The 14,568-nt window shown below is 37.1% G+C and overlaps 1 protein-coding gene across 2 annotated transcripts in view; it reads left to right on the top strand.

Moving 5' to 3' along the window:
- The window catches only part of MED23 (mediator complex subunit 23), a 44,143-nt gene that overhangs the window by 20,336 nt on the left and 9,239 nt on the right, over positions 1-14,568 (top strand). For both annotated transcript variants that reach the window (XM_045843518.1, XM_045843517.1), the window contains 10 exons: positions 786-931; positions 1,875-2,120; positions 4,057-4,199; positions 5,242-5,416; positions 6,207-6,370; positions 9,675-9,799; positions 11,031-11,233; positions 11,312-11,492; positions 12,486-12,656; positions 13,058-13,274. In XM_045843518.1, coding sequence (XP_045699474.1) covers positions 786-931; positions 1,875-2,120; positions 4,057-4,199; positions 5,242-5,416; positions 6,207-6,370; positions 9,675-9,799; positions 11,031-11,233; positions 11,312-11,492; positions 12,486-12,656; positions 13,058-13,274 — 1,771 coding nt within the window. The remainder of the gene's footprint in view (positions 1-785; positions 932-1,874; positions 2,121-4,056; positions 4,200-5,241; positions 5,417-6,206; positions 6,371-9,674; positions 9,800-11,030; positions 11,234-11,311; positions 11,493-12,485; positions 12,657-13,057; positions 13,275-14,568) is intronic.

Below are 14,568 nucleotides of genomic sequence, written 5' to 3'. Positions count from 1 at the left end.
TAGAAAAGAAAGCTCCTATGTAACCATCACCAAGAAATATTCTTGTTTCATCTTTCCTTTTTATCTCTTGTTAATGCTAGACATTTTAAAAGCAAAGTCTTAATTTTTATTTTCTCAAAAAAATATATATGTGCCCTGACCAAGGTAGGTCAGCTGATTGGGCACCCTCCTGCAAAGCAAAAGATCGCTAGTTTGATTCCCAGTCAGGGAATATGCCTAGCTTGCAGGTTCAATCCCCAGTCAGAGTAATTACAAGAGGCAACCAACTGATATTTCTCTTCACATCGATGTTTCTCTCCCTCTCTTTTGTCCTCCTTTCCCCTCTCTCTAAGAATAAATCAATAAATCTCAAAAAGACCCATATATGTGACTTTTAGAAATTTTGTGTTTTTAGTATATTTATCACATTCAATAAGATTTATTTTTTTATTGTATTTTTTCCACTACCATTTAGTCCCCTTATACCACCCTTCCCCCTCAGTAAGATTTCAGTGTTTAATTTAAAAAAAATAAAAATTTTTAAATGATAGTGAATGCTATGTAGAAGGAAAAACTTGACTAAGTACCTGTGAGTTTGTTATTTTTTTGGTAAGTCAAAATAATCTTGCAATAGTTTCAATATTTTATAGCTGTTATGTCTTCTGATTTATATTACTGAACAATCAAAGAACTATTGGAGCCAAAAATTAGTACAGGATATTTTTTAAAAGAGCTATATCAAAAGTAGACTACTAAAATAGCATTAATTAGATAATTTTTTGCTTTCTGGTAACATTACTTTTCAGTGTATTCCAGTTCCTGATATTAACAAACCTCAGTCAACTCACGCCTTCGCAATGACTTGCATTTGGATTCATCTCAATAGAAAAGCCCAGAATGACAACTCCAAGCTACAGATTCCGATACCTCATTCCCTCAACCTTCATCATGAGTAAGTAGTTGTAGCTTAACAGTTAATTTTTATTCTATAAATCATTGATTATAGACTAATATTTTTCTTAGCATTTGTGTAAAGAATGGAAATACCCCCACACTCACTAGAAGGGTGAATATTTAATGTGTTACACCAATAGAAACTGACCAATGTCTGCATCAGAGAACAACTAGAAGATTTACATATATGTGTATGTATGTATTTAATCAGGCCTAATTTTTATTTTTATTTGTGTTACTTTAATTAAAATTATTAATTTCCAAAAGTATGTGAAAATGTTTCAAAATTTCTTAAGTTTCGGGGATTGAAGCATGATCTGACTGAGATGTCTTTCACTCCCTGGGCTGCCAGGATGAAGTGAGCTGATCTCTCTGACATGCTCCCTTACATCAGCCCCTAAGCTGTGATTACTGAATGAAGGGGTCCTTCTTAGATAGCACTGGACTTCAGTCCAAGGTGTTAGGGATAGCTGAACTTCCCACCCAGAACTTATGAAAAGTAAGACACTGAAGGATAGTCACACTTCACATTTCCTTTAGCTTTCATTTTATGAGACATCCCTCATCCATTTTTTCATAGTGACATCTATAATATGTTGAAGGCCTGTTGTTCTTAAGCAGATAGACAAGATAGACAATAGATATTAGAAACCTACTTCATGAATTTGTGAGTTACTTCTTCATTTCTAAATCTTACTGCTATATATGTAGTACATACTTACAAATACTCATTAACTATTAACTTATAATTAAATTCTTTCTGAAATGCTACTTACATTTTTATATGTGTTTCTATTCCATGTTTTGGGCAGAAACTATAAAACTTGTAGGAATAAAGACAGTATTAGTAAATAGTTACATGAAATGAACTTTAAAAAAATACAAGTTAACTTCTGGAAATTATTTGCATTTTTTCTTTTTAATGGGACTTGAAATTTTAGGTTCCTACAGCAGAGTCTTAGAAATAAAAGTTTACAGATGAATGACTATAAGATTGCCCTGCTGTGCAATGCATACTCTACAAATTCAGAATGTTTTACATTACCCATGGGAGCTCTGGTAGAAACTATTTATGGAAATGGAATTATGAGGATACCTCTTCCTGGAACGAGCTGTTTGGCTTCAGCATCTATTACTCCCTTACCAATGAACCTCCTGGATTCACTGACGGTTCATGCCAAAATGAGGTATGGTCGGTTTATTTGGTCCTGTGTCATGGAATTGATGTCATGATTATGTATGTGTTTTATGGTCAGGTACATTTAAAAAAAATAGTTAGGTTTTGTTTGTCCTGACTGGTGTGTCTCAGTTAGTTGGGCATCAACCCACAAAGCGAGGGGGTCTCTGTTGGGATTCCCAGTTGGCACACATGCCTGGGTTGCGGGCCAGCCCACAGTGGGGAGCATCTGAGGGGCTACTGATCACGGTTTCTCTCTCACATTGATGTTTCTCTCCCTTTCTCTTTCCCTTCCTCTCTCTCTAAAAATAAATAAATGAAATCTTTTTAAATAAAAAGTAGTTTTTATTATAAAATGATAATTGTTTATTACAGAATGTCTAGAATATACAAATAAACCCACAGACAATAATTGCCATAGTCTCTCCATGAGAAATATGGATTGTAAATATTTTTGTATATATTCTGAGTCTTTTTCCTATATATAAATATATGAATTTATGGATTTTTTAAACAAAATGGGGTCTTAACTACAATACAATTTTTTAACCATCTTTTCCCACAGTAATCTATCAAACACCCTTTTAGGTTTAGTAGTCTTCAAAAACTTTTGCTTTAATTGCTGCAAAGAAGTCTTTTATGTGGCTGTAAATGATTTTAAAATATTTTTTTCATTGATTTTTTTTCTTTAGAGAGAGGGAGGAAGGGAGAGAGATTGAAAGAGGGAGGGAAACCCCCCCCCCAATCGATTTGGTGTTCTACTTGTTTATGCATTTATTGGTTGATCCTTGTAGGTGCCCTGACCAGCCTTGGCGTCTAATGCAGCAGTGCTCTAACCAACTGAGCTGCTTGGCCAGTGCTGGCTATAAATGATTTATTTAGCCAGTTCCACATTGTTGGACATGGAAGTTATTTATAGTATCTTAGTTTATAAAGATGGCAATGAAGACTATCATTATGGCTATCTTTGCACTTACCCATAATTACCTTTTGTTAAATAAACTTGCTGAATCGAGAATTGTTGAGTCCAGGGATGCAAAAATTGTAATGTGTTAGCTGTATTTGTTACAAAATGGACACTTTTAGAATTGACTTTATAGTTTCTAAAAGACAGAAAGATTCTATTGAGTGTGATTCTCAAACTTCAAGTGTCCCTAAGGGCCAAACTGGTGCTGTAGATGAGCAACGCCTGGTGCTGAGTGAAGGGGAGCCAGATGTGAGTGCACACGGAAGCACATGTGCGTGTGACGGGCACTGGAGTGGACCAGGACACGCAGGGCTTGGCTCGGGTGCTGCCACTTCCGCTAATTTCTCTAACGTGCATGTGCAGGCTGGAGATTTTTGAGAGGGGTTGGAAATTCAGATTTTTATTTCTAGTCTTTCAGCTCTGAAATATTGGCTCAAACTTCAAATACTACGCTGGTCAAAGAGTATTCATCTGTAGGCCTCTAAGTGGGACTTCAGTTCTAGAAAAGCCGTGCTCTTTTTCAGGTGGTAAGCAGTGTGGTAGAATTACACGTGTACTTCCGCAGCTTGTGTGACAGAGTTGAGGAAAGCCCAGTGAGATCCTAACATTTGGGTCTTAGCCTGATTTATTAAGTAATTCTGTAACAAAATTTAAATTTCTCAAATGGTTTGAGTTACATATTTGAAAAAGAAAAAAATCCTGAAACCATTCAAACCTGTTCTTATGAGTCGCACTCAAATTCTGCCTTTCCATTAGCAGAGGGGTCCTGATGCACATTGGAAGCACCATGGAAACCAGGACAGGTGTCAGGGCATCGCTGCCAAGTATCCTGCACAGCGTGCATGGTTAAAGTGGGACTGGTTCTTTTCATGGTTCGCTTCAAGTTCAGATTTATACTAAGTTCCCTAACAACAGAGTGACTCCTGTGTTGATGTCAAAAATACAGATTTTTCTTTTCTTTTTTTTTGTTTCTCCTCAGCCTTATCCACAGCATTGCTACCAGAGTGATAAAACTTGCTCATGCAAAGTCCAGTGTGGCCTTGGCTCCAGCCCTAGTGGAAACGTATAGTCGTTTATTGGTCTACATGGAAATAGAGTCTTTGGGCATCAAAGGATTCATCAGTAAGTCAGGCCTTCTGGTGTTTGTAACACTAACCCACTCATTAATTCAACAACTACTCATCTAGGTGCTGGGGATGCAGCAGTATAAGTCACTGTTGCCGTAGAGCTACCTGCGGATGAGGGAGACAGACAAAAAGTAAATAAATGAAATTGGAGTGTGTCCGGTGATAAGTCTTACAGAGAAAAATAAAATTCAAAAGAGGGATACAGTCAGGGGAGTGAGTTGCATTTTTATGGAAAGTTATGGTAAGAAAAGGGTGTTGCACTTGTGATACCGTGAGCAGGACAGACATAGACACTGCCTTAATGCAAGTATCACAGTCCTATTTCCCTCTTTTGCTGATTTGCCCTGGGATAGCAGTGGACACTGAATCTGACTAGAAATACAGGAGTTTTCCTGCATTGCAGAAGTCAGCTTATAATGTTTGTTAGTTATTATGCAGTTCTGAATAATAAATACTTTCTTAAGCAGAAGTGTTTTACTGATTCATGGTAATTCTAACTTTCACCAATACAATTTAATTTTAATGTTAACCATAATTACTGTTCTTATCTGATAATTGAGAACTGAATAAAACTTTCTTGGGAGGGAGAAAGGAATAAGAGCATGTGTGATGCAATTTGTGTGTTAAAAAGTGATCCTCTGGCTTCAGAACATTGGGGACATTAACTCTTTTATGTTAGTTAAAATAACATAAAATAATTTAAACATATAAATAATTTTAAGAGAAATGAGAAAGCTTAGAATAATATTTTTTCCTATCTTGTCTCATTTTTTCACATGAACTTGAGGATCAATTGTCAAATTCCCGGGGGGCGCGGAAGCAAACTTGGTATTGTAAGGATGATCTTGATTTTTTTTCTTACAATTAAAGTAGAACTTATAGAGAAAATTTGGGTAATATGTGCATATACGTATGCCTCTGTGTGTGTGTTCACAATCAAATCTTTACATAGATTTTATTCACTGTGACTTTTCTTTAAATGTCTTTCAATGCACAGCTTTTACTCATCGGTGTCTTAAATTATCTTGTTACTCAAGGTCAGCTTTTGCCAACTGTTTTCAAGTCTCATGCCTGGGGGATCTTACACACACTTCTTGAGATGTTCAGCTACCGGATGCACCACATTCAACCTCATTACAGAGTTCAGCTCTTGAGTCATCTTCATACTTTGGCTGCAGTTGCCCAAACAAACCAGAACCAGCTTCATCTCTGGTGAGCTCATCGGAGACCATCTTTCTTTAAGATTTATGAAAAACTTTGTTGGAGATGGGAACTTAAACCTTTGCCTTATACTATTTTTATTCACTTGTCATAAAACTCCTTTGCTTCTGGAGTATATTATTTCCAGTATAGAATGAATAGAGTCCAGCTTTTTAAAGAGAGGTTTGTTAAGATAGTTGAGTCCTTCCCTTGAAATCTTTGGACGAGAATAAGTACTTCCAAGGCCTTTGACATTATGTTCTAACTTAGCCCTTTGAAATTTTTATGTATGAATTTCTTGTATGTGCCCTGATTGGGAATCACACCCACAAAATTGACAAACGCATCAGGACAATGCTCTAACCAACTGAGCTATCTGGCCAGGGCTAACTTAGCCCTTTAGAATACTGGATTTACTTCAGAGTATGGTTAAATTATCAATAATGTCATTTTGATTTTGTTCTCAGTAAAAATGTATTGCAAAAAATATAATGTAAATTTTGAAATGCTCTTTATCCAGGTGAAATTTTTTAGTCCTGTTGGCAACAAGCTGTCTTTTTCAAATGTGCAAACATGTCAGGTGGTTTGCACTACAAAATTTGCTGCTTCAGGTTTTTAAAACAAATTAAGCAAAGTTCAATTCAGACAAAAGAGGTTTGTTTGTTTTTTTAATCAAAGGAGGGAAATTCATAGTTGCATGTTTCCCCTTGTAATTAACTTAGAATTAAGTTTAATTCTATAATTCTGAACTTTACATGCAAGTTAGCTTTTTCACGCCTCCTTCTGCCCTCCCACCTTTCAGCGTTGAGAGCACTGCGCTTCGGCTCATAACAGCACTAGGCAGCTCGGAGGTGCAGCCACAGTTCACACGCTTCCTCAGCGACCCCAAGACAGTGCTGTCTGCGGAGTCTGAAGAGCTGAACCGAGCCTTGATACTGACGTTAGCCAGAGCAACTCACGTAACAGGTACAGTGGATCCACCACCACGAACGAAACCAGCTGAATCAGAGTGTGCTGGGCCTCTACTGTCATCGAGGGGGTAACATACTGAAAAGATACTTTTCATTTGTTCAAGAAAAACAGTTGTTCTGATAGCTTCACCATTTCAGTCATTAATATAGGTTCTTCTGTGCAGTGTCATGTTAACTAAATTGAACATCAGTTTTCAGCCATTTTTTGATAGTGGTTCTGAGCTTTCTGGTCTCAGGACCACTTTACACTCTTAGAAAGAATAATTGAGGGGGCTGGGGTGGGGCATTTCAGGTAGAAGGAACCCAGGTCGAGACCCAGGGGGAAGAAAGAATGCTGTGGTTCTGAGAGAAGGCGCATTTGGCTGGACTAGATGAGCAAAGTGCAGATCCAGCACTTAAATATTTATGCAGGGTGGAGCAAAAGTAGGTTTGCAGTTGTTCATACAGAAATAATGTCATAATTAATCAATTACAGGAATAAACTCTGTTTCAGGTACTCACAGCTATAAACATAATTTTGCCACATCCTGTGTGGCTCATTCCCTTGCCCTGTCAGGCCTCTGACTGTGGTCGCCTTCACTGGGAAGGCCTTTCCCAAACCACTTCATTTACACAACAGGCCCCCTGCCACCAGAGCTCTTTCATCCCTGCCCTGCCTGTTTTGTCACTGCTGTTTCTTCACAGAATCTGTCACTATCTGGCACTGTACATTTTAGTTGTTCGTTTAGGGGGAGTGGCAGTGACCAAGTTATGAGGGCCTGTAGGCCATTTAAAATTGGGGTTTCAATCTAAGAGCAATGATTATGCCACAGCTTTTTTTTTCTTTCTTTTTTTGAGATACAATTTACATACCATAAAATTCACTCTTTTGAAGACTTGATTTATTTTTAGAGGGAGGGGAAAGGAGGGAGAAAGGAAGAGAAACATCAATGTGAGAGAGAAACATGGACCGGCTGCCTCTTGCACACCCCAGCTGGGGACTTGGCCCGCAACCCACATGCCCTGAGCAGGAATCAAACCAACAACCTTTCAGTTCTTAGGCTGACATACAATCCACTGAGTCACACCAGCCAGGACAAAATTGGCCCTTTTCAAGTGTAAAATTCAGTTTGATTGGAGTTACAAGGTTGTACAGTTATCACCATTATCTAATTCAGAACATTTTTATCACTTTCAATAAACCCATATTCCCCTTAGCAGTCATTTCCTGTTCTTCCCCTCCTCCCAGCTCCAGAGAAACACTGATCTACTTTGTCTCCGTGTATTTGCCTATTCTGGACATTTCATACAAAATGTGAAAAAAAAAATTTGAAATTCCCAAAGATTTTCTGTTTATATGGATTATAGCTATTGATACTTACTTCACTGTATATTGAAATAGAAGTTTTTAAGTATTTATTTGATTCGTTTAAAAGAATAATAATAAACCAATACATGTTAACATACATGACATACTTTTATGAAAAATAAGCTCAAATTCTCCAGAACAAAACTTCAATCAGAAGAGGTGCCGTTGTTTTACATTTTTTGCATCTCTCTTTAATATCTGATATAAAGCAAGGTTGCTGGATTCCCATATTCACTTCTGTATTTCATCTATTGCAGTATGTTGTTTCAGTAGAAGTAAGTGGAGAAAATATGGCCTCACACAGAGAGGTTGGAAAGGAGTATTTTAATAGCCTTTTAGCTAACTGCATGTTTTTCAGTGTCATACAAAATTGGACAAGTTTCTTAAACATTAGTTGCTACGTGGAATCCAAAATCTTGTCAGTGAGCATTTTGCACTCTGTTACTTTATAATCCATGCATCTATTTTGTACATTTAATGGTTTTTTTAATCCATGTATTTTGTAGCTTTATGAGTTGTTTTTAAAAAAAATATTGGTTCACTGTGTTATGTAGATCTTATAAATGTTGACACATTTTCTTATACAGTATCATAAAATTACATTAGTTACTATCACTACAAATTTCATGAGAAAAGTCTTCAAGTTTTGGAACGCTGTCAGTCTCATAGTAGTGGATAGAAGGTTTCCAAAATTCTGATTTTCACTTGAAAGGTCAAATGTTACCCTTGGTGAAAGATGCCGTCGTTTGTTTTTCTTGAAGTGCCAGGCTTCCTTTGCTAATTAAAAAAAAATGTCTGCTTAATGCTCAAGTTTTCTGTCAGATGTTCTTTCAAGTAAAACTGGAATTCCATAAGAAAAAAAAAAGAACTGGGTTTCCTTCCTCAAAATTAGGGTTTTGTGTTTCTTTTAATCCTTTGGATTTAATGCAGTGTTGCTAGCGGGAGCCAGTTTGCCACGGTGTGAGAGGTCTCAGACTGATGACAGGTGTGCTGCCTGGTTTCAAACCAAGCCCTGAACCCTTTGAAACAACAATGAACATATTTTACATGCAAAAAAGGAAGCTGCATTAACTGAATACTCAATTACGCAAGTAGTTTTCCTGAAAATGCCCTTCATACTGCAGTGTATAGCTGGAACACTTCATGCATGCTTCCATTTTATCACACAGAATATTTTAAAAGGTACACTTCAGGCCTGGACAGAATCCTTTTTATCCACCACTTCATTATGGAGATTCTTAAGTGAAATTGGCACTTTTTGTTCACTGAGAACATGTGGTGGTGAAGACTGCAGTGGCTACTAGTGCAGCCTGGTGCCAGGGGTTGGTTCTGAGAGCCAGCAGCTTTAGCCGCCGTGCCTGTGCGCCGTCAGTGCACCTGTCAGTGCAGTAGAAAGGCCACTGGCGTCCTAGTTGTGGTGTTTCAATAGCTTTGACTTGATTTGTGAAAGGATATGGGGACCACAGAGTCTGCAGACCACACTTTGAGAACAGCTCTTTTAAAGAAGTAGCTATTGAATTTAATAACCTAAATTACATTTGTGTAAATAAATAAATCTCTTTGATTTAGGGAGTTACTTGTAGTCTATAGCTGTTTCAACCACCAGAAAGGATACTTCCTTAATTCTATTCTTTTGGCTAAGAAGAGTGCTCATACCTCATTGTCAGAATGAACTAAATGAGCAGTCATGGTGGACCTGTACAAAAACTGTATCACTGGTACTCTGTAACTTAAGAAGATTCCAGTTGTCTTCGGTCTCCTTTTCTCTCACCTTGTTCATATTTACCAATGTAATTCATATCTTTCAAACTTAGAACTTAAGCTGAATATTACTGGTAAAATACACTGCAGTGAGATTCTCTGAGCATACTTAATTGCTTATGACTTTCTCTATGATGAGTTATAGGTATGATCATTTCTGTGTGGATTACATCTGTTTGTTTATGTTTAGATTTTTTTACAGGCTCAGATTCAATCCAGGGAACTTGGTGTAAAGACATACTTCAGACCATCATGAGTTTTACTCCTCATAATTGGGCTTCACATACTCTCAGCTGTTTTCCAGGACCACTACAGGTAAGTTGGTCGTGAATTACATATTGAATATATATATATATATATATATATATATATATATATATATATATATATGAAATCATTCTTCCCATTTACAGTGCTATTCTAGAGAGTTAGTTTTGTTGACATCCAAAGAAAGTTAGCTTTTATTTATTTGTTTGTTTGTTTGTTTTATCTTTGCTATTCCAAAATCTTGGATTGTTCCTTGTTGTATTCTAGGAACTATATGTTTCTAAAATTTTAATTAGTATGGCTTCCTGTTACTAGTTAATTCTTGTGAGAATGATCACATTACCTAAAAATTTCTTTCTTTCTCATAGAACTGAAGTGGAGAGAAATATAATTTAATGGAACTTCACAGAATACATCCATGCTACACTTCAGTGCATTTTTTAAAAAATTACACAGAAAGAAAAACAATGAACTTAACTTTTATAATATAAAGAAAACCTTATCTATCATCTACTTTTCAGAGAAAACTTCAGGCATAGTGAACATCTGCCTTCTGTAACATCTAGTAGGGCTGGAGCAGTAGATCTCAAACTCACTGAAATCTCCCAGAGGGCTTGTTTAGGTACAAATTGCTGCTGATGCTAATAGCTTGGGGCCCTACCCAGAGAACCACTGGGCTAGTGTAATGGATTTTTTTCTTACAGACATACTAAAATATGTAAACAAATGGCACATAAATTTTTTTTGTTTTTTTTTAATTTATTTATTTTTAGAGAGAGGGGAAAGGAGGGAGAAAGAGAGGGAGAGAAACATTGATATGTGAGAGAAACATTGATATGCTGCCTCTTGCATGCCCCCAGCTTCAGACCTGGCCCAAACAAAACCCAGGCATGTGCCCTGACTAGGAACTGAACCAGCAGCCTTTTGGTCTGCAGGCCAGTGCTCAATCCACTGAGCCACACCAGCCAGGACTAAATTTATTTTTCTTTCTTTTTTTTTTTTCAAAGGTGAACAGAAGTATCAACAGATGATTGAAGAATCTTTGAATTCAGGCTTGCTTGGAATTCCTGTTTAGGAAATTTAGGAAAGAAATCTTAATGATAATCTAGTCAAGCCTGCATATTTCCCAATATAGAAATTCAGGCCTTGATTGCTGAGTTGTGTAGGGTCACTGATAATTTAGGAGTGTCAGGGTCAAGCCTAAAACAAGTTTCTTGACTCTATAGCCAGGGCCCTTTTTACTACAACCATTGAAATAAACTTCTGATTTTCCTTTTAGGCATTCTTCAAACAAAATAATGTGCCTCAGGAAAGTCGTTTTAATCTGAAAAAAAATGTGGAGGAGGAGTATCGGAAGTGGAAGTCAATGAGCAATGAAAATAACATCATTACCCACTTTTCTAATCAAGGCTCTCCTCTCTTTCTTTGTCTTCTCTGGAAAATGCTCTTGGAAACAGATCATATTAATCAGATTGGCTATAGGTAAGCCAGAAACCTAGATCTGACTTCCATTTGTCAGCCCGTTATACCATACAGCAATTTGTATTCTCTGCTTTCCAGAGTGTTAGAAAGAATTGGAGCCAGAGCCTTAGTAGCCCATGTGAGAACATTCGCAGATTTCCTGGTATATGAGTTCTCTACATCAGCTGGAGGTCAGCAACTCAACAAATGCATTGAAATTCTTAATGACATGGTATGGAAGTACAACATTGTTACATTGGACAGATTAATTCTCTGCTTGGTAAGAATATGCTTATTTAAGAATAAGATTCTAAGCTGTCTGTGCTCTTTTGGATCTAGGTGTGTGATTGATGGATCTTGTGCTGATCTATTCTGTATTGCTTCTAAGGATTTAATAAATGTGTACTATAACCAAGCATTGCTATCACTTCCCTAAGGAACATATTTCGTTATTCATTCATTCAATAGATATATATTGAATGTCTACTATGTTCTATGTACAGAAGGTATAGAGTAAATAAGACAGACATGATCCTGACCTTGTGATGCTCTAAAAGTACAAGCAGTTAAGACTCTGAGTTGATTCTCAAAGTCTCCCACCAGCATCAGGAATTAGTAAGTCACTGCATTTCTTTGCAGAGTGCTGATACCATATCTATATAATTTGGTAGCCGCAGTCATGACTGCATGTTCCTCAGAGCCACCCAGTAGTCCTCAAAAGATTTTTTTCCTTTTGACTTTAATGTCTATTTCAGGCAGAAATTTAGGAAAAAGACAATGGATCAGGATGGACAATGCTTCATTTTTAAAATACTATAGTGGTGATATTTGGGGTGGCTTCATTGGTTAACATTAGTTAATTTCTTAGCTGTGGAGCAGGAGCGTCAAACTCATTTTCACCAGGGGTCACATCAGCCTCGTGGTTGCCTTCAAAGAGCCGAATGTAATTTTAGGACTGTAGAAATGTAACTACTCCTTAATAGTTAAGTGAGAGCTCAGTGCTGCCGCTGGATAGAAACAAGGTGCAGGCCGGATAAAACAAGGTAAAGGACCGGACTTGGCCTGCGAGCCTTGTGTTTGCCACCTGTGGCATAGATATAAAGATGGTTACTCTCCACTAGGGTAAATAATGCAAATTGTAAATCAATAAAACAAAAGGATAAAATAGAGATATCAAAAGATTTTTCTAATTCAGAGTTAGACTGTCAAGTGGCAGAGCCTTGCTTTTGTGCAGGGTAGGTGTTCTCACACACTTTTCTGTTGTTCTCCAAAGGCCATGCGCAGTCATGAAGGAAACGAAGCCCAGGTTTGTTATTTCATAATTCAGTTGCTGCTACTCAAACCCAATGATTTTAGAAACCGAGTGAGTGACTTTGTGAAGGAAAATTCCCCAGAGCACTGGCTACAGAATGACTGGCACACCAAGCACATGAATTATCACAAGGTACCAATTCAAATTTGTGTTTCAGTTAATACTTTTTAAGCTGTACTTAGGTATCTGGCTATTAATTTGGCTCTTTCCTCTGTGGTTCTACTGTTTTCTCTCCAGTCTCTAAACTTTTTCAAGGTTTGAGAGTATCTCTAAAGTTATGAATAAACTGAAAATTACAGTTTTTGTAGACGTGGGTACTCACAGTACAAAATGAAAAGAATTATTGCAAATCCTTTCATCTCTTTTGATGTATCTTTGGGATAAGAGTTTTTTGCCAAGTAAAGGACTCTAGTTTTCATTGTAGGAGCAAACATGGTTTCATGTTCTTTTAAAAACAGAAGTTTATTTAGCTCTATTTTTTAAGAGAATAAAAAAATTTGCCCTAAACATTTACTATGTCCTCACTTCCACAGAAATACCCAGAGAAGCTGTATTTTGAGGGCCTGGCGGAGCAGGTGGATCCTCCCGTGCAGATCCAGTCCCCCTACCTGCCCATCTATTTTGGAAATGTGTGTCTCCGATTTCTTCCAGTGTTTGATATAGTAATCCACAGATTTTTAGAGTTGCTGCCAGTATCCAAATCACTGGAGACTCTACTAGATCACCTAGGAGGGTTATATAAATTTCATGGTGAGATTTTTCAAATTTTAATCCCATCTGATAGCTCTATAAACAAACTGGGCTGAGCGCAGCCATATGGGGAATAGTGGTTCTGAAGATTTTGTTTTAATTATTTTTAAATAAAAGTGTTTTGAGGGGAAATATATGCATTGATACCATGAAGCATAAAACAGACAACATAAAAATATGATAGGTAATCATAGCAAATGTATTAAATAGCAAAAAAAAAGTGATATGCAAGAGATGCCTTATTTTATATAGTGTGTGATTAATTGCCAAATTAGTATAGGAGAAAATTAAGTGTTCACAACAAGCTGGTATTTCTGTGAACAAATTGGATCTTGTCCGGCTTCTTGGATGGATAGGATTTTACCTGTGGTGTACATGAATTGTATAAACAGAAAGAAGAAAAAAACAGACTAGGCAGAAAAAAATCCTTTGAAAAACTCATGAGAGTTTTAAAACTAAGACCTTGTGAAAACAGTTACCTCAGTGGGCTGAATGGAAAATTCATTTATTGTACCTGACAGATCACCTTAAATCCCTGACCAAGAAGTTTTGATTTTATAACTTGCAGATAATCAAGAATCAACTAGCAATTATTGAGTAAGGTCATGACATGGAAAGAATAAATGGAAAACATTTATTTTAGATAAATCCTGTTGTCGTTGGCAGCATGTCTGGGAAGGAGGAAGCCATTTTAACAACTTATGTCAAAAAGTGCAGGTGTGTGAATAGGATCCAAACATGTGTGATGGCGTTGGACATGAGAAAGTAGGGACAGGTAGTCAAGGAAGAAGGGACAGAGGAATGGGGCTGGGTTGGCTGGTTATGGGGAAAATATCAAAAGAGAGAAATTAAAGGCAGCTTTAAAGTTTTAAGTTCGGTATGGAGAATGCTAGAGATAGAAGGGTGGATGTCCCAGAGCAGCCACTACGGCGACAAAGTGTGTTTATCTAGGGGTGGGGGGAGGGGACAGTTCTTTTTTAGTCCTTGATCTAAGGTATTTTCCTCTAATGCAGAAGCTCTAATTATCTTTTAGCATTAGAGAATAGGTATGAAGTTCAAGTGAGCATGCCTTTAAAAGCATTTTTCGTTTGGATTAGGTGATATAAGCACATGGTGCAGTTGGGTACACAGTAAAATGTCCCATTCCTGTCATCTAGCAAGGAATTTTCTTGTACATGTGTCATTTTTGCAGGGTAAATGTCCAGGAGTACAATCGCTACCTCAGAGTGTAATGAATATCCTTAAATGCAAGATGTGTATATTATTGGAAACCTTCTGCCTTGTGTTAATATTA

The sequence above is a fragment of the Phyllostomus hastatus genome, unplaced genomic scaffold, assembly GCF_019186645.2.
Source record: "Phyllostomus hastatus isolate PE091 unplaced genomic scaffold, TTU_PhHast_1.1 phas_contig_40, whole genome shotgun sequence".
Classification (NCBI taxonomy): domain Eukaryota; kingdom Metazoa; phylum Chordata; class Mammalia; order Chiroptera; family Phyllostomidae; genus Phyllostomus; species Phyllostomus hastatus.
This window is presented reverse-complemented; position numbering and strand designations above follow the sequence as displayed.